Here is a 17,909-nt window from a genome sequence, read left to right as displayed (position 1 = left end):
AAACGATCATTGTTGCTTTTCTGTCCGGTCGCCCGTATCGGCAGTACGTCACAGACTTCATGAGGTGCCTGTACTTCTCCATGAACGGTCTGTCTCTTAGGCGGTTTGCTCCTGTATCGGGGTTCTCCAGAAACCAGCATATGGGCTTCAGCATGTCAATGATAGCGAAACAGGCTTCTACAGTTGCGTCTGCGACTCTCAAATCGTCCTCTGTTTTCTCTGCGTCCCGTTGACTGTTTGCTGCTGAATACCGTGTGCATGGTGGAGAGGTCCACACTATGTGCCAGTGCGTGTCTCTTATGACTGATGGAGCGGATCCGCCTTTTATGGCTTCGGCAAGATCTTCCACTTTCATCAGCACATCTGGGGCGCATTCCGGTTCTGAGTCCACTGTGCATACGTTGAACAAGTGTGAGACTCCCGATCTTTTTAATGTCCGCATTATACTACCGCCGCCTTCCCCCGAGCAGCAGTCTAGTACATTTATCTTTTCTCCACTGATGCCCAAACTCTTAACCCAATCTTTGACCTTCGAACTCCGCCCGGTGCTGAACGCTCGCGCGTCTAAGAGCATCGTCCCACTTGGTGTCTCGGTGGTCGCTGCGCTGATTGCCGCTAGTAGCTCTCTCTGAGCACTGCTCTGTTTGGAGGCATCCAGTGCTTCATATCCGGCCTCTGGGCTGCTCGGGAGCGCGTGGTGTCCGTAATATGAAGGCGGGACTCCTGCCGTCGTTCGTGATGATCGACGCGGTGGTTCAGGTCCTTCTTCTTCCTGCGCCAAGGCCGGCAGATCTCTGGGATCTGCGTCTCCAAAAGCGCTGGGGTCTTCAACATCCTGTTCTGGAAGCCCTTGTAAGAGGAAAGAGTCGTCTTGCGCATCCACGAATTCCCCGTCCGCGAGCTCGCTCTCGACGCCCCTTGCTTGGAATTCTTCGGCCTCAGTCTCCGCCTCCCCAATGCTGGGTGCGTCGGGTGCGTCGAGCTCGGACGTCTCGACAACGTCGGAGGGGTCGTTGCGACCGTGTGCGTCCGCCTCCTGAGCGGTTTGTGCCTCGCTGATGTGCTGTTGCGCGCGGTGCGTCGCTTCTTGTTCACGCAGTGGTGCGTCTTGATCGTCTCCTGCGCGCTCATTCGTGACTACGGGTGCGCCAGCGCCAGCGGGGAACTCAACAACAGGTACTTGCTGCTGCTCTGGAGCCTCGCATGACACCGGTGGCACGCGTGCTTGGCGTCTGTTGCGCGGGAGGGGTTGTGGAGGGGGCGGGTGATCAGGCGCGTTACTAAAGGTAACGCCCTCCGGATTGCCAGCTCCTCCAGGTTGCATGTACTCGGATCCTGCGTGCAGCGGCACCGTTGCCAACGTATCCCTCGAGACGTTCGCTCGGATAATCAACCGTCGGTGCGTCGGACGCGTACTTTCCCAGTCGCCTGGGAGTACGTTGAACCCGCGCCGATGGTGACGGTCTCCCATAAGCTCGTAACCCACGATATAACCCGCCACTCCTTTGGGCGTGGATTTCGACGTTCGCGACGGGTCCTTGAACCAACACGGCTCGCCAAACTTGAAGAACCAGGAGCTCTGCGGTGCTTCTCCGGTGAGTCGTTCGTACGGCGACGAGTGCGGTCGCGCGTACATAACGGGAGCGGACGTCGGCTGTATGTTTGTCATGTGTACAGCATACAGGACCGTGGGCAGCCACAGGTTGTACGCCTGGGCGCCTGTCACGTCCAGCTGCGCCTTCACAGAAAGCGCTTGGACGTCTCTCCACCTTCCTTCGACGACGCCGTTGCGCCAAGGTTGGTCGGGGTCGCCGGGTTGAAGGTCCACGCCCCTTTCGAGCGCCCACGCGCTGACGTCGGCGAAGAACTCGCTTCCGACGTCCATGTGCAGGGCACATAGGCGTATATCCTTTGGGAACAGCTATGACCATGGTCATAGCTGATACAGCTATGACCATGTTCATAGCTTGTTCCAATACCGGGACGACCCGGTTGGCGGAAAATATCGGGAGAAACCTTAGGGATGTGGGCGTTAAACGTTCCCTGGGGCACCGAGTGCACGTTCGCGGCGCCGCGCGCGGCGTTCGACGACGGATCGATCGACATCGTCCTCGTCCAAGCCGCGAGCCGTAAGAGCATGCTCAAGCTCCTCCTCGATTTCGATTCCGGCCGCCACGTGAACCACCGCGCCGTGCGTTACTTCAAGGCGAAATCCTTCGAACTCATCCCTGGTCCGAGTTCGAGCGCCAAGTCCGGCGGATACATCGCCATCGACGGCGAGGTCGCGGCGCGGCGGCACGACCCGTCGCCCGCCATGTCGCCCTACGGCCCGCTTCGATGCGACGTCCATCGCGCCGAAGTTCGCGTCTTCGCCCCGACGCCCGCGATCGAGTGAAACGAGTAGAAACGGACCCTTAATATCATCTCGATCGTTCTAGTCCGCCCACTCCGCCCACTTCCACGCTGTTCGATCCCTCGCCGCGCGCGTCGTCCCCGCGCGATGACAACCCTCAGTCTCGGTGGTCACGCATCGCGATCGTCACCATCATCGCCGCTCTCGCGCTCACTTCTCGTCGTGATCGCGCGCGCGCGGGCGCAAACGGAAGGTGAAATCATGGCGGACGAACCCATCGCGGACGCATCGGCCGAGACCCAAGAGGCGCCGAGTAAGAAGGCGCTGAAGAAGGCTGCGGCGGCGGCCGAAAAGGCGCGATTGAAAGCCGAGCGCGCCGCCGCGCTCGAGGCGAAGATGGCGGCGCTGAGCGCGGCTGCGGACGCGGAAGACCCTTTGAAGGATAAGTACGGCGACGCGGAGATGGTGCAGAGCCAGACGAAGAGCGGTCGGCGATGGACGCGAGTGGAGGACCTGAGCGGGACGCTCGCGGACGAAGAAGTCCTGGTCCGAGGACGCGTGCACAACGTGCGAGGGAAGGGAAAGAGCGCGTTCATCGTGCTGAGACAGCAAACGGCGACGGTGCAGGTGGTGCTGTTCGTGGACGACGTTCACGTGAGCAAGGGGATGGTGAAGTGGGTATGCTCGCTTCCGCGGGAAACCGTGGTCGACGTGCGAGGCGTCATCGTGCGACCGGAATCCGGTGAGGTGGAGTCGTGCACGCAGAAAGACGTGGAAATCTCTCTCAGAGAGATTCACTGCATCTCTCGATCGGTACCGACGGAAGATTTGCCGTTTTTGATCGAAGACGCGTCGAGACCGGAGACGGCTTTTGAGAATGAGAAGGCGCAGTACGTGCGCGTCGGGCAGGACACGCGATTGGATAACCGTGTCCTCGATCTTCGCACGCCAGCGAACAACGCGATCTTTAAAATTCAGTCCGGCGTGGGTACGCTCTTCCGCGAGGCGCTCTTGCGACGCAATTTCACCGAGATTCACACCCCGAAGCTCATCGCCGGCGCCTCCGAGGGCGGCGCCGCCGTGTTCAGGCTCGATTACATGAAGCTAGGCCCGGCGTGCCTCGCTCAGTCCCCGCAATTGTACAAACAAATGGCCATCATGGGCGATTTAGAGGGTGTCTTCGAGATCGGCCCGGTGTTCCGCGCCGAGGACTCGAACACGCATCGCCACCTGTGCGAGTTCACTGGTTTAGACATGGAAATGTCCATCAAGGAGCACTACGATGAGGTCTTGGACGTCCTCGACGAACTTTTCGTGAGCATGTTTGACGGTCTCAACGAGCGATTCGCGCGAGAGATCGGGGTGGTGGGCACGCAGTACCCATTTGAGCCCCTGCAATACTGCCGCCCGTCCCTGCGCCTGACGTTCGCGGAGGGCGTTAAGATGCTTCAGGACGCCGGCGTCGAGGTGGACCCGCTCGGTGACATCGGCACCGAAACCGAACGTATCCTCGGGAAATTGGTCAAGGAGAAGTACGGCACTGACTTCTACATGCTCACTCGATATCCCATCAACGCGCGACCGTTCTACACGATGCCGGCGCCGGACGATCCCAACTACACGAACTCCTTCGACATTTTCATTCGGGGCCAGGAGATTATCTCCGGTGCGCAGCGTATTCATGACCCGAAGTTGCTCGCTGAGCGCGCCCTGGCGTGCGGGATCGAGCTCCCGACGATCCAGTCGTACATCGACTCGTTCAAGTACGGCGCCACGCCGCATGGAGGCTGTGGCGTCGGTCTCGAGCGCGTCGCCATGTTGTTCCTCGATCTGAACAACATTCGTAAGACGTCGATGTTCCCGAGAGATCCGAAGAGGATCGCGCCGTAAGTAGGTTTGGTCGTCTGCCTATCATACGCTACACTAAAAGCTAGCTGCTACAATTAAATTTCCATTCAAAGTTTCAGTCCTGTCATCGAATCTCATCCTCGAATAACGACGCCACCGCCTCGAACGCGACGAATGATATGGGGAATCCCAGCGTTATTCTCGCTGCGGTCACCGCAGTACCTTTGTAGAACGCGGTCGGGCCTTCGGTACGCAGTATCTTCGTCGCCGCCTCGGTCATCGTTGGGTACTCGAGCGCGCCGCTTGCGTTCGGCACCTGTCCCTGCATTCGGCTCTTCAGTATGTCAAAGGGCATCTTGAACGCGGTCGCGACGAGTCCTGCGACCACACCGACGCCGATATTTTGCGATGCTTGCTGAGAGAACGATTCGGGCGACGGAAGGTACCCCTTACACCACTGAATCGTCCCAAAGTAACACGAATTGAAGACATTGTTCCGCAGACACGTCGGCCAAAATCCCGCGTATAATCCACGCATTCCTTCCGTTCGTGCTATTTCTCTCGCGCACGACAGCGACGATGCGTATCGATGCATGTTCTCTTTCGTCTGCATCCGCACTTTGACCGTTTCGAACGGCGTCACGCACGCGCTTTCCGCGTACGCCGTCAACCATCCCGCCGCGAACGCCTCCGAAGTCGTCATCGCCCGCGCGTCTTTGCTCACCAATTTCTTGCTCCACTCGAACCCAACGTACATGCACAGCGCCTGCGGTCGCATGCACGCCGGGAGGACGCCGCGATAGAGCGATGTCACCCCGTGCGTCGCCGCTTGCTCCCTCAACGCCCGCGCGAACGGCGTCACCGTCCCCTTCGTCACGTGCGCCTGCGTCTTCACCACGTCCACGGGGTGGCACGCCATCGCATCCTGCGCTCGACGGAGACGAAATAAAGTCAGCGCGATGGCGCGCGATGGCACGACGCCCGAGCGGCGCTCGCGAGCGAGAGAGCGACATCGAGAGGTCATCGCTCGCACAAAGTGTACTTTTTGTCCCATCGGCGGCGCTCGCGAACGACGACGATCGAGGAACGCACCGCGCAACCGGCGACGAAGCCGGCGATGATTTCTTCGTGCGGACGGAGGGGCATCGAGAGAGGTGACCGCGACCGGGGGCGACGAGCGGTGAGGCGTATCGATGGACGTTGCGAGAGGCAGGTAGTAGTTACATGGTGTCGCTATGTGGCTCTCGATGCGAAGAGGCGTTCATGCAAAGAAGCGGTCTTGGGAGGATTTGACGCACCCCCATGAAGGGTCCACGCTCCCGTGATGGTACCCACGCGCTCGGAGTAGAGGGAGAGCGGGACGCTGAACGTGGACGACCCTGGCAGAGGCGCGGCGCACGTACCGAGCTTGGTCCCCGTTCTGCTATCGACGACGGTGATGACGGCGTAAAACGAGGCGTAGGCGCTCATGTCGAGACGTTCAGGGAGCTTTCGCTCGGAATCGGATTCGTCGTCGTCAGACTCCAGCTTTTTTACCTCGACCTGAGACTTGTTTCGCCTTTCAGCGTTGGCTTCGTCTTCGTCGTAACCCAAGATGCACGTCGGCAGATCGTCCGCGCAGAAGGAATACGTACCGACCGTCTTGGGTTGAGATTCGTCGCGATCGACGTGCGCGGAACTCAAGTCTTTGGGCTCTGGAATCGTGATTCGCGCGTGCGGCACAAAGACGTGCACCCACACGCTGCCTCCTAAGACTTCTCCATCTTTGAAATTTCGCGTGACATGAAGCGACGTCAGACTCAAGTTCGCACGTGGAAGGGCTCTGACCTCTGGAAGCGAGCGTAAGCGCACGCGAAACCGCGCGAAAACTGGCGCGTGATCCGACGTCGTCACCTCGTGACACGCTCCGTACTCGACGGGTTTGCACGATTCCGACGCCCCTGGCGCAGAGTGCCACAGCACGCGATCGCACCAGGACGGAACGCGTTTAGTGTTGTAATACGCCGGCGTACCCGGCTCTGGTCGACTCGTGTCCGTCATCGGTTCGGCCCCGGAAGAACATATTCTACCCTTTGACGCCGACGACTTGACCGTCACCCGCTTGAAGGTTGGGACGAATGCAAGCGGCTGCTCGGCGAAACCGTGCATCACTCGTCCCTCCTTTCGTGACCGCGTAAGTTGATCGGCCTCGGCTAGTCTTTGGAATTCGCGATTAAATATCGCCTTGCAAACCGCATCACGTCCCTGCACGAAGGGAGACGCTTCCCCACCCTCGTCGTCGGATTCCTCTTCGACCATGCCCGGTTGCGCGGGTGGACGCGCCGCGGCGATACCCCCACCCGCTCCCGGCTGATCGGCGTTCGATCCGGGCTTCAAATCCGATTCCTTGCTCCAGTGCGTGTCCCACTCGCCGCCGATCACCTTACCCGGGTCGATGCGGTAGTTCAGATCGCCCATGAAGAAGACGTGCGTGGTCGAATCCAACAACTCGGGCGCCTGGTTGCGCTGTGCGGCGCGGACGCCTTTCAGCCCGAGCTTCGCCCCCGTGGTGTTCTCGATCGCTTCGGTGGTCATGCCGACCACTGTTCGACGCGTCCACGAGACTTTACTCATAATCTCACTCGCCCCGTCGTACAGAGTGGTGTTCACGTCGGTGACGTTTGGCAGCGCAAACTTCACCCTGGGCTGCGCCGAGCGCCACACCCATCTCAAGATTTCGGGCACCATGACGTTCCTTGCCTGCAAAAACTTTGGTTTCTCGTGCGCGGCGAGGTGGCACGACACGAACCCGATGGTCTCTCCGTTCTCGAGCTCGACGTGCACCAGCAAACCCCCTTTATTCCCGTGCAAGTTTCCGAGCCCCGTCGCCTTGGTTCCAACCTTGACGGAGCGCACCATGGACGCGACGTCCTTCTTGACGAAAACCGCGAGTCGCATCTGGAGCAACATCTCGCTCTGTAGCATCTCGAACTCGTCTCCCAACGAGCTCGATAAAAAGTCAAACCAGTGTATCCTTCCCTTGATCTCCTGCACCAGTTTCTTCCCCGTGAACCATCCGGTGAAGGTGCCGCACAGGGCGCCCGCCGGGGAAAACGTCAACACCCCACCCGCGAACGCCCCCCCGGCCATGATCCCCAACCGCGTCCACTTGGTCGATCTGAAGAATCCCCTACGCTTGAAACGACTCGCGAACGTTGTCTCGTCCCCGCACGCCGCGCTCACCTCCTTCGCCTTGATTGTCTTTTTCGTCTTGACGTAACTCGCCTCCTGCGCCCCGAGCGCGACGACGTCCGCCCCCCTCGCCTTCATCAACCACTCCGTCGCGCACGTCACATCGGGCGCCTTATTTCCAACGTTCCACGTCCCGCAATAAATCTCGAGACTCTCCCGTCGGCGTCCCGCCCGCGCGCGTCGGAACGACTTTGAATTTTCCAACAGTACCGTCGCGTCGCGCCGATGTTCCTCCGACATCTTCACCGCCGACTTCACCGCCGGCGCCGCCCCCGACGCCTCCACCGGGGCGTTCCTCGACGCCATCGCGTCCGCGCGCGCGCGCGCGTCCGCGCACGCGTCGTCCGTCGTCGTCCCATCGATCGTTAACGGTGACGTTGAATTATCCCACGATCGCGTCGACGTCGACATCCTCGCGCGCGCGTCGCGCTCGGTCCAACGCGCGCGCGCGATCGCTCGCACGCGTCCACCGCGCGCGTCCGTCGTCGCGCGCCGCGTCGTCGCGCGCGCGATCGACGCGCATCGACGCGGGAATCGATCGCGCGCTGCACGGTGTGCTAAACCCTAGGTGTACACCCCACACCCCGACCCACGATCGCGTCGACGCCGACGACGCCGCGCGACGCCGACGATGCGGACGACGCCGAGGACGCCGACGACGGTCGTCCGCGGACGACGACCGCGAGCGACGCGGGCGACGCGCTGGGCGAGAGAGCGAACGATGGGGCGTGGACGATGGATGACGTCCACGGGACGAACGCGCGCCGCGCGCGCAAACGACGAGGGCGCGATCTCGGACGACGAGGACGGACGGACGAGCGCGGAGGCCGAGCGGTTGGGACGCACGGGACGGCGGAGCGGTGACGCGGAACGGATCGCGAGGGAGTACGAGGAGCGAGAGCGGGAGACGATGCGGCGGTCGAGCGGGACGCAGTACGCGTTCGGGAAACCGCAGTCGCCGAGAGAGACGTGGGAACCGTTTGCGCGGAAAGCGAGGGTTGGATTATTAGAGGAGCGGGCGAGAGGGGCGGCGTGCGATGCGGTGCGAGCGTCACTTCACGTGTGCGTCGAGGATGACGCGTTCAAGTCGCGAACGAGCGTGGAGTTACCGAGAGAGGCGTACGTGAAGAGAATGGATAAGCTCGTGAACGAGTTCGTGCAGAGGGATTTGTCGTACATGAGCGTCGAGGACAAGGCGGACGCGCGGAAGATGGTGGACGCCATCGAGCGGTACCTCTTCGAGGAGCAGCAGTACCGAACCCCGCAAGGCTGGCGCGAGGCGTTTTCGCCGTACAGGACTTATTTCCACAATGTCATCGCCCAAAAGATTGGGATTCCGGCGACGTTGGCGGCGATTTATCTCGGGTTTTTAGATAGGTTGAAGACGAGAGGCGAGCTCGACGCGTGCGGAGACATTCGTGTGACGCTTCGCGTCTCTCGCGGCGCCGACCCGACGCCGCGGCGACCGATGGGAATTACGGCCGATGAATCGTGTCCCAACGGCTCCGTTGTCGTCACGGGCGATGACGTCGTGCGCATGCAGCTCATGGCGCTCAAGCGCGCGTTTTGGCCGTGGGAGTGGGACGACGCGCGAGACTCCGGGTTCCTGCTCGCCATCGAAGCCGCGGCCTACGGTAAAGACGATCGCATGAACACCGCGGCCGGGGTGGTGGGAATCATTCAACCCACCGGAAGGCCGTTCGGCGACCTTCCAATGGCGCTCCTGGTCACCGAACGCCTCGCCGAACTCGATGGAAACGTCGGTTACGAGCAGCGAGACATGGGCGTCTTGCTCTACCACAGCGGCTACAGACGGGACGCCCGCGACGCTCTCGTCGCTTTTGAGCAATGGAAAGCCACGGCAAAGTTGGCCGCGGTGGAGGTCGACGACGCCACGGACGCGCCGAGACCGGATTTCCAATGGGTCGCGGGCGACCCTGTGGAGGCGGCGCGACTCAGCCTTCGCGAGGACGAAGCGTTGAACAAGCTCCTCCTCGAGCTCGATCGCGACAGTCTTGAGCACATCTTCGACTCGTAGTCACCATTGTCACACGCATGATTCGCGTCCACGCGTCCCCGAAATCGACCTCTTCGCTCCCTCGCGTTCGCCCCTCCATCCCGGTGTTTCTCAAAAATATCTTTGAAAAATATCCTCTCAAACGCAACCACGCCGCCGCACTCCGACGCGTCGAGCGAGGCGTCGTCCCCATCGACGCCCTCGACGCGCGCGGTATCGCGAGCGTCGTTCACACCCATGTGCGTCGCCTTCATCGCCATCTCGGGACGAACCGCGGACGCGGACGCGTCGAACGCGACGGCGCGCGAAAACGTCCAATTGGTCATCGCATTCAATCGCGACGAAGATTACGAGCGACCGACGAGCTCGGTGCGAACGTGGAGCGATACCGCGCGGGATGGAACGGAGAACATCGTGGGCGCGCGAGACGACCTCGGGGGGGGGACGTGGATGGCGGTGTGTAAACGCACGGGACGGTGGGCGCTGCTGACGAATGCGACGGACGGGTCGGGGTCAAAGGGCGAAACGAAGACGACGAACGAGAGCTCGAGCGGGGTGAATCGAGCGCGTGTGACGAGAGGTGAGCTCGTGACGACGTATCTCAGGCGAGACGTCGACGGTGAGGCGTACGCGCTTGAAGTTTTTGCGAAGCGCTTCAACTATGACGGTTTCAATCTCGTCGTGGGCGACTCGACGAGACGATCGGCGTTTTGGGTCGGAAACAGGGGCTCGGCGAACGCGAAGACGCCGATGAAGTTGATGGAGGGGCGAGTCTACGGGTTGGCGAACGATGTCTTGGACGCGCCGTGGCCGAAGGTGGTTCGCGGCAAGGCGAAGATGGAAGAAATCTTACGCGCCTTCACGGAACTCGCTCCGGAAGCTCGAGGAACGCGCGCGCTCGAGGAACGCATCCTCCGCGACGTCTTACACGCCCCGGTCGAGAGCGTGCATCCGGTTTCGCGAACGAGCGCATCGACGCGCGTCGTCGTCGGTCCCGCGTCTTTGTCGCGCCCTCGACGCGTCTCCGACATCGAAGTCGACGCCGACGTAGACGGCGACCGCATCGAGGTGGACTGCTCGGACGACGAGGAGGAATACATCGATTTGCCCGTCGAACAGATCGAACCGCACGAGAGCGAGAGTTCGTTCGTGCGTCCGGGCGAGCTCCCGGGACGGCCGAACTGCGGCACCCGAACGTCCCAAGTCGTCGTCGTCTCCGCCGACGGTCGATGCTCCTGGCTCGAGCACCACTTCGTTCCGAACGTCGAGAAACCCAAGAGGGGAGACCTTTTCTACTCCCCGGTCGTCGCTCAAGATCACGAGCGCTGCGAGTTCGCGTTCGGCGCGCGCGGAGCCGCCGCCGGCGCCGCGTGAGCGTCGCTCAGTGTTGACCCTCAGGGTTTAGGGGGCCTAGGCTGTCGGGACGCCCAGCTCGACCGCAGAGCGCGCCACGACGTTTGATCACACACACTTTCCGATCATCTCTCACGACTCAAACGATGTCCGCGCTCGCGTCGGCGTCTCGAGGCGCCTCGGCGGGCGCTCGAAGAGTGACGTCGCGCAGGATGTCGTCACGAAGAGCGAACCTACGAGCGGAGGCAACGACGAGCGCCTTTGAGACGTCCGAGGCGCTTCAGAGCGCGAAGATCGGAGAGGGCGCGTTTGGTAGAGGGTTGCTCGCCACGGGAGAGGGGAAGACGCTGGTGAGCGTGCCGATTGACGCGCTCGTGGTCGCGCCGGCGGCGGTGGGCGGAGGCGCAGGCGGAGCCAAGCGCGCGCGGGAGACGTACGAGCGCGGATGGAAAGAGATTCACGGCGTGGACGTGCCGAACGCGATGGTAGAGTTCGTCGTCAGCGCGCCGTTCGCGAAGGACGTGCGTCTAACGGCGATGTTGGCGTGGGCGTACTCGAACGTGGAGGCGTGGCGAGCGTACGGCGACGACGTCGTCCCGAGCGCGTTTGATAGCATGTACCTGGCGAGTGAGGAAGAATTAGACGCGTTGCAAGACACAGAGCTTCGCGTTATGGCCACTCGATCGAGGAACGGATACGAGGCGATGTGGAACGCCGCAATGGAGGCGAATCCCGAGGTGAAGTCTCTCCTCGCCGAGGTCGACGACGAGCGCCTGAAGTGGTGCCGGTCTTGGGTGCACACTCGAGCCATCAGTGGGGTCTTTGAGGGCGCCGAGCTCGCTTTCCTCGCTCCCGTGATTGATTTGGCCAATCATAGAGTGGAATCCACGGCGACATACGGCGTGAGCGCGGACGGAAAGAATTTTGAGCTCTCGTGGAACGAAAATGCCCCAGAGGGCGCGTCTCCCGTCGCGAACACGGAGGTCTTTATCAGCTACGGTGATCGCATGAACAACGCCATCCTGATGCTTCACTACGGATTCATCGATGATAACAATCGCAACGAGCGCTTACCCATGGAGTTCATCGCTCCGGGCGCACGAAAAGTTTTAGGAGCACGAGTCATCGAGGCGTGCGATCGCCTCAAAGCCGATGGTGATGAGGAAGCCGCCATCGCTGGTGCCAACCTCCTCGCCCTCGCCGCTCGAGGCCCACCGCCCGGTGTGGACGTCCCACCTCCACCTCCGACCGACCCCGAGGTCGTGAACGCCATTCGACAAGTTGTCGAGCAAACGCTCTCAGACAAGCCAACCACTGCCGACGAAGACGAGGCGCTCGTCGCCTCAAGCGAGTTCCAATCCCTCAGCCCCCGCACGCAGCTCGCCGTTCGCCATCGTCTGGCGCAAAAGAATATGGCGCGCGCGTACCTTCGATTTTTGAACGTTTTGCAGTAATATCCGAGTCCATTAATCGTCCATTTGTCCATCCCGGTTGGTCACTCTCCTCCCAAAAATAGCACTCGTCACTTTACGACGCTACACTCGTCGAAAATGCTCGCTCAAAAGGTCGAGCGACTATCGTTCAGAGTCGAGTGGTACGACAGCGTCCAAGAGCGGTCGTACGAGCTCGTGCTCCGGGCGTACGCCGACGGTGACGTCGAGTTGGTGCGTCGACTCGAAAGATGTTCAACTTTTGAAATTGACTAGTGATTGATTACTACGCCTCGTGTGCACGCGAATGAGACGCTGACGATGATTTAACGCCGACGCAGATCGATGAGGGTAAAAAGAGAACGTTCTTACGAAAGTGCGAGCCCGATCGAATGATTAAGCGCGAGGATTTATACCTCGGGAACGTGCTCACGGTGTACGCGAGACGGTTGACCATCAAGGAGTACGCGGACGACGTCACTAGAATCGCGGTGCACGAGCGGAGCGAAGAGGCGTGCGTGATCGTCGAGAACGATGATATCAACCGCGTCGGGCGGGTGATCGCGTCGATGCAGGCGAGCGGGATGACAGTGGCGGATGTGCGGACGGCAAAGTTTGACGGAATGCGCGCCGAGGAACTGGAGACGGCGCTGCCGAGACGAGGACGGGCGCTCGCGCTCGGGTCGGGTTTCTGCGCGATCAAGGTGATGGGAAGAGACGCAAACACGGTGTTGGAACGGATGTTCGGCGACGGCGTAGTTCGATCGACGGGTGAGGAGCACGCGCGTGCGCTGAGCGAGTTGGTGGCGACAAGCTCGAGCCAGCGCGTCGCAAGCTCGACGAACTCGTCCCTGGTCGTCATCAAGCCGAGCGGAATGGCGCACTTGGGGGAAATCATAGACGTGTTGATCGAGAAGCGCGGATTCGATCTCGTCCAGGTGCGCACAGCGATGCTCACGCGAGCCGAGGCAGAGTCATTTTACGCCGTGTACGTCGACGTCTTACCAAAGGAGGACGTGAAAATGATGGTTGACGAGCTCTCTGGCGGCGCGTGCGTGGCGTTACAGGTCACGCGAGTTGAGTCTCCGGAAACGCTCGTGGACGACGTCAGAGAGATCGTCGGACCGAGAGATCCGGAGGTCGCCAGAGCGCTTCGCCCAGATTCGCTCCGCGCCCGCTTTGGTGTCGATAAGAGCCAAAACGCCGTGCACTGCGTCGATCTCCCCGAGGATGGTCCTCTCGAAGTTGATTTCTTTTTCAATCTCAAACGTCGGACCGCGATCGCGTAGTGATTCGAGAACGGTTCGACAAAGAGCGCGCGCTTGACGACGAACTACTTTTGTAACTTTAGTATCAGAGACTCCTCTTCGTCCCGTCTCCTTACATGACTACGCACTCGCACTCTAAGTTCCTATCGATTAAACGTCCCAAATCAAACGACGCTTAAACATCGATCACTTGCAAACCCGGCGGAAGCGATTGCTTCAGCTTGGCCGCCTTGTCCGCGTTGTCGACGCACAAGGTGTACAAGTACTTCGAGCATCGAACCTTGAACTTGGTCACGCCCGCAGTCTTCTTGATCTTCACCGATCGCGCGTCTTTGCGTCGGGCGGTGTGCAAGAAGTCCTTGATTTCGCTAATTTGCTTCGGCTGTGCATCGGGTAAAGCGCGCGCGTGAGTCGTCAGTCGTTCGTTCGCCGCGGTCGAGGACGCGCCCTAGGTCCACCGCCGATGATTTTTTTTTAGGAATCCACGTCGTGACGCCCGCGTGACGGCGTGTACCCCCACGCGAGGGACAACGACGATACAACAGATTCTCAACGATCCCCACCCCTTCCTCGATCGCCCTTTCACCGCGCGCGTGACGTCGAGAGACACAGAAACGTTCGCTCGATCGCAACCTAAAGCCCTAAAGCCCCAGTCATCGCATCTTCCCGCGCCCTCGCCCTCGACCGCGCCCTCGACCCCGAGGACGCCCACCGACCGCGCGCGCGCGAATTCTATCCCCGTCGCGTCCCCGTCGAGGTCGTCGCGTCACGCACCATCGTCACCGAGCGCTCGAAAAAGACGGATCGCCGCCCACGTCGCGCCCGCTCGAGACGCGCGCGACGCGGGTGACGTCCACGGCATCACACATCCCGTGGACGCGTCTCCAGTACGACACCGACGCGGTCGCGTGCCCGCGTGGTGTTCTTCATGGATACATGACGTCTTCAATATGTATACGCCCCCACGACTAAACCCTACATCACCCCCGGCCATCGCCGTCGCGCCCCTCCGCGTCGCTCGTTTTTCGCCGTCGATCGGTCGCCGGTGACGGAGTCCCTCGTCGACGAGTGAACACTCAAGGATGGTCGACCCCACGCGTCCGAGCCGTCGCCGCGACGCCGCCGTCGGTTCGTCTGCCAGTTTTTCCACCGCGCGCGCGCGGCGGTCGGACGTTCGGGGTCGTCGCGCCCGGGGCGTTCGGACGTTCGGGGTCGTCGGACGCGCGGGGCGCGCGGGACGGGGTCGATCGGACGCGCGGCGAGGGGCGAGGGACGTGCGCGGTGGATATCGCGCGCGACGCGGAGGTGAAGATGGATCGACAGTCGGCAGGGCGCGACGGCGGTGACGACGGCGGTGGCGACGACGACGACGGCGACGACGACGGATCGATACGCGGTGAGGGACGACGAACGCGAGGAGATCGAGGCGACGACGACGTCGGCTCGGGGTGACGCCGCGGACGACGGACGCGAGTCGTCCACGGACGTCGTTGACCGCGGGCGGAGATATTTTACATCGATCGAACATCATGACCACGAGCGATCGGTCGCGGTCGAGCGCGGACGCGGAGAACGAGGCTCCGGAGGAGCGACCGACGCCGCACAACGCGCACGCGCACGAAGACGGGTACCGGTGGCGGAAGTACGGACAAAAGAACATCAAGGGGTCCCGACACCCGCGGTCATATTATAGATGCACCGAGCGCGGGTGCCCGGCGAGGAAGAAGACGGAGCTCGCGAGCGACGACGAGAGCGATGAGGACGAGGGAGATCGGATGCGAGTGACATACGAGGGGGTCCACACGCATCCCAAACCGTCGCGCGGGCGAGGGCCGAGTATGCTGATGTCGATGGAGCCGCTTTGCATCGCGGCGACGCCGGAGCGGGCAACGAGCGGGACGTCCTCGGGAACCGTATTCGGACGACGACGAGGGCGGGAAGAGGGGCAAACGGAGCGCGAAAAGCGAAAGTTTCACGAGTTCTCAATCAAGAGCGAATCACTCGAGACGCCGAAGAAACGAAGAAAGGAATCACCAGCCGCGAAGACGACACCGCGATCAAGGACGACACCGCAATCCAAGACCCCACCGAGACAGACGCCCAGTCGACCGAACCGCTCACGTGCGTCCGGCAGTCGCTCTCGCCAGCGCGAGCGCCGGGAGTCTTCGTGTAGCGCTCAAAACGCCGGAAGATCGAGCTCTTATCGCGCCAAGAAGCCGATGAAGCAGCCAGTGAATCCGACGCTGATGAGCGACATGATGACATGCTTCAACGAGTACGTCACGAACAGCGAGCAGTGGACTGCAAACGGGCATATCGGAGGCCACGTCGCCCCGTTCAAGTCCTCCGCGCTAGAGTACGAACACCATCGACGGCCCGTGGTCCCGCCGCCACCGCAGGAGCGCTCTTTATCGGACCGTCTCTTTGATTGGCTTCCCCTCTCGCCACTCTCGCCGACGTGGCCGTCTTGGCCCTTCGGCGACGCCGACCTTGAGGCCAAGCTCCTCAGATCGACCCCAGCGAGAGAGAATCAAGCCGTAGAGTACAACCATGATCACCGTGGCAACGTTTGCTCGTCCGGTCTCCGACGCGAACGCTCTTTCGAGGACCTCCGTCCCCCAGCGCTCACCGTCGCCGACGAACCTACGGCGCTCACCCACGACGAGCGCCGTCCCGACTGGTCCCTCGGCGAGTATCTCCGCTCGCCCTTCGAGTCCATCATCTCAAGCACTCCACTTCTCGCGACGCTCACGAAAACCATGCGCTCGTGGTGCGAGTCCCCATCCGCGGCCGCTCAAGCGCTCTCTCCTCTGGGCCAGGGCAGAGATTTCGCTCGTCCGCCGGGCTTCGTCGCTCGAAGACGCGCGCGATCCGAGACCTTACACCCGGACTCGCTGTACACCGCCTCACTCCGCTCGCCATTTCGCGCTTTTTAGCGTGTAATACATCAAACGCGCATTACGTACCGTCCACCGTCATGACCTAACGCGTCCCACATCCGAACCGTCGAGCGCCCCGCAGAGCGCGCCTCGCGTGGTGAAGTGAATTCAAGACATGGCGCTTCGTAAGATCGGCGACGACCCGTTGGACCGAGCGCGCAAGCTCGCGATCACACGAGCCGAGGCTCTGGAGGCTGAACGCGACGCCGAAGCCCGGGCAGCGTTCGAGGCGACGTTTAAACGCGCGAGAGGCCCGCCACCTACTTTACCACCGACTGGGAAATCCTTTAGAGATGTCGATCGCTTGACGGCTAGCGCGGAACAAGACGCGCAAGAGCGGGCGTTAAAGCTAGCGATGACGATCGTGGACGAGGAGACGAAAGATGAGCTTCGGTCGAGCGGTTTGGGACCTGGGGTGAGTGATCCATTGCGGGCGGTCGCGCGAGGGCCGGGCGTGGGCGGAGGCGTCTCAGGACGGGAGACGGAGTTCACCGTCATTTCGAGAGATGAAAGGGATGAGGCGGTCGAAGTCGGTGGGTCTAAAGTAGATTTTACTGTTCGTAGAGGGAGCGGCGTGCGGGCGATCGAGATCGCGACGGGGGAGGGGAGGGATGTCGGCGACGGGACGTACGTGTGCACGTACACCGTGAACGCCCGAGGCGATTACTTTGTCGAGGTGCGGATGAACGGAATCGAGATCTCAGGATCGCCGTTCGAGGTGTTTTATACCGCTTCGATGGATGGCCCGATGATGAGCGAGCGTCGGGCGTTCGTGGTGCCGAACCGCGCGGGCGGGGCGGAGTTGGCGGCGCTCGGGCTGTGCCGGGACTTTCTAGTGGGCAAGTGCGATCGCGTAATCTGCAAGTTTAGACACGACGCGCCGCCGCCACCGCCGCCGCTGCCGACGGATTCGGACGCAGTCGGCGTTGGGTTCGGGGCGCCCGCGGTGGCTCCAGAAGAGTTGAGACGCACGGCGCACGTGTCAAACTATCCCTCGGCGCTCACAGTGGAGCAGGTGAAGCAGTTGTTCTCGTTCTGTGGGACCATCGTGGAGTGTCGCGAGGGGCCTTCGGGGAAGAACTTTGCCTTCATCGAGTTCGAGTCGAATAAAGAAGCCTTGGCGGCGCTGGCTCTAAACGGGATGAACGTGGGCGGGAGGAACATTCGAGTAGAGTTGGCGAAGACGCCGAGGCTCATGCCACGCGCGACGGTACCCAGTCCAGCCCCGATCGCGCCCCCGATGGCAGCGGCGGAGGCAGCAGCGGCGGCGGCGGCGCGAGCAGCGGCTATCTCTGCGCGTTTGGTGGCCAAGTCAGAGGGGCAAGGCGCGGGAGTGCGTCACAAACCATATTGATTCGAAACGTGACGTTGAAATGTCCACAAAAAACTTTGTTGTTTTACAGTCCCCAGCATAATCCTAATATCGAGAGCGAATATTATTAACGTCAACGCGACCTCATCCTGGAAACT

At 61.5% G+C, this 17,909-nt stretch overlaps 12 protein-coding genes across 12 annotated transcripts; 8 read left to right on the top strand and 4 right to left on the bottom strand.

Annotated features, from left to right (window-relative positions):
* OT_ostta11g02575 (Integrase, catalytic core) lies at positions 1 to 1,885 on the bottom strand (the record flags this gene model as incomplete). Its single annotated transcript, XM_022983049.1, has 1 exon — positions 1 to 1,885. A coding segment is annotated over one exon (1,885 nt), but the record flags the coding sequence as incomplete, so codon positions are not given.
* Positions 1,886 to 2,023: 138 nt separating this feature from the next.
* Positions 2,024 to 2,395, top strand: OT_ostta11g02570 (unnamed product; the record flags this gene model as incomplete). The annotated part of the gene is made up of 1 exon (XM_003082029.2): positions 2,024 to 2,395. The coding sequence occupies one exon, from the start codon at positions 2,024 to 2,026 to the stop codon at positions 2,393 to 2,395; it is 372 nt and encodes a 123-aa protein (XP_003082077.2).
* Positions 2,396 to 2,614: 219 nt separating this feature from the next.
* On the top strand, positions 2,615 to 4,243 carry OT_ostta11g02560 (Aminoacyl-tRNA synthetase, class II (D/K/N)-like; the record flags this gene model as incomplete). Its single annotated transcript, XM_003082028.1, has 1 exon — positions 2,615 to 4,243. One exon carries the CDS (start codon positions 2,615 to 2,617, stop codon positions 4,241 to 4,243), a length of 1,629 nt encoding a protein of 542 aa, XP_003082076.1.
* Positions 4,244 to 4,325: 82 nt separating this feature from the next.
* Positions 4,326 to 5,347, bottom strand: OT_ostta11g02550 (Mitochondrial substrate/solute carrier; the record flags this gene model as incomplete). The annotated part of the gene is made up of 2 exons (XM_022983046.1): positions 4,326 to 5,126; positions 5,294 to 5,347. 2 exons carry the CDS (start codon positions 5,345 to 5,347, stop codon positions 4,326 to 4,328), a joined length of 855 nt encoding a protein of 284 aa, XP_022839976.1.
* An 87-nt stretch (positions 5,348 to 5,434) lies between these two features.
* On the bottom strand, positions 5,435 to 7,738 carry OT_ostta11g02540 (Endonuclease/exonuclease/phosphatase; the record flags this gene model as incomplete). The annotated part of the gene is made up of 1 exon (XM_003082025.2): positions 5,435 to 7,738. One exon carries the CDS (start codon positions 7,736 to 7,738, stop codon positions 5,435 to 5,437), a length of 2,304 nt encoding a protein of 767 aa, XP_003082073.2.
* Positions 7,739 to 8,153: 415 nt separating this feature from the next.
* Positions 8,154 to 9,470, top strand: OT_ostta11g02530 (unnamed product; the record flags this gene model as incomplete). Its single annotated transcript, XM_003082024.2, has 1 exon — positions 8,154 to 9,470. One exon carries the CDS (start codon positions 8,154 to 8,156, stop codon positions 9,468 to 9,470), a length of 1,317 nt encoding a protein of 438 aa, XP_003082072.2.
* A 429-nt stretch (positions 9,471 to 9,899) lies between these two features.
* On the top strand, positions 9,900 to 10,823 carry OT_ostta11g02520 (Protein of unknown function DUF833; the record flags this gene model as incomplete). The annotated part of the gene is made up of 1 exon (XM_022983045.1): positions 9,900 to 10,823. The coding sequence occupies one exon, from the start codon at positions 9,900 to 9,902 to the stop codon at positions 10,821 to 10,823; it is 924 nt and encodes a 307-aa protein (XP_022839975.1).
* A 125-nt stretch (positions 10,824 to 10,948) lies between these two features.
* Positions 10,949 to 12,256, top strand: OT_ostta11g02510 (Nucleoside diphosphate kinase; the record flags this gene model as incomplete). The annotated part of the gene is made up of 1 exon (XM_003082023.2): positions 10,949 to 12,256. The coding sequence occupies one exon, from the start codon at positions 10,949 to 10,951 to the stop codon at positions 12,254 to 12,256; it is 1,308 nt and encodes a 435-aa protein (XP_003082071.2).
* A 96-nt stretch (positions 12,257 to 12,352) lies between these two features.
* Positions 12,353 to 13,521, top strand: OT_ostta11g02505 (Nucleoside diphosphate kinase; the record flags this gene model as incomplete). The annotated part of the gene is made up of 2 exons (XM_022983044.1): positions 12,353 to 12,466; positions 12,574 to 13,521. The coding sequence occupies 2 exons, from the start codon at positions 12,353 to 12,355 to the stop codon at positions 13,519 to 13,521; spliced, it is 1,062 nt and encodes a 353-aa protein (XP_022839974.1).
* Positions 13,522 to 13,675: 154 nt separating this feature from the next.
* OT_ostta11g02500 (Ribosomal protein L38e) lies at positions 13,676 to 14,277 on the bottom strand (the record flags this gene model as incomplete). Its single annotated transcript, XM_022983043.1, has 2 exons — positions 13,676 to 13,882; positions 14,275 to 14,277. 2 exons carry the CDS (start codon positions 14,275 to 14,277, stop codon positions 13,676 to 13,678), a joined length of 210 nt encoding a protein of 69 aa, XP_022839973.1.
* Positions 14,278 to 15,029: 752 nt separating this feature from the next.
* On the top strand, positions 15,030 to 16,436 carry OT_ostta11g02490 (DNA-binding WRKY; the record flags this gene model as incomplete). Its single annotated transcript, XM_022983042.1, has 1 exon — positions 15,030 to 16,436. The coding sequence occupies one exon, from the start codon at positions 15,030 to 15,032 to the stop codon at positions 16,434 to 16,436; it is 1,407 nt and encodes a 468-aa protein (XP_022839972.1).
* Positions 16,437 to 16,554: 118 nt separating this feature from the next.
* OT_ostta11g02480 (Filamin/ABP280 repeat-like) lies at positions 16,555 to 17,793 on the top strand (the record flags this gene model as incomplete). Its single annotated transcript, XM_003082019.1, has 1 exon — positions 16,555 to 17,793. The coding sequence occupies one exon, from the start codon at positions 16,555 to 16,557 to the stop codon at positions 17,791 to 17,793; it is 1,239 nt and encodes a 412-aa protein (XP_003082067.1).
* Between the last annotated feature and the right edge of the window lie 116 nt (positions 17,794 to 17,909).

Source organism: Ostreococcus tauri (assembly GCF_000214015.3).
Source record: "Ostreococcus tauri WGS project CAID00000000 data, contig chromosome 11, whole genome shotgun sequence".
Taxonomy (NCBI): Eukaryota; Viridiplantae; Chlorophyta; class Mamiellophyceae; order Mamiellales; family Bathycoccaceae; genus Ostreococcus; species Ostreococcus tauri.
The sequence above is the reverse complement of the archived record's forward strand: the minus strand, read 5'-3'. Positions and strand labels throughout refer to the sequence as shown.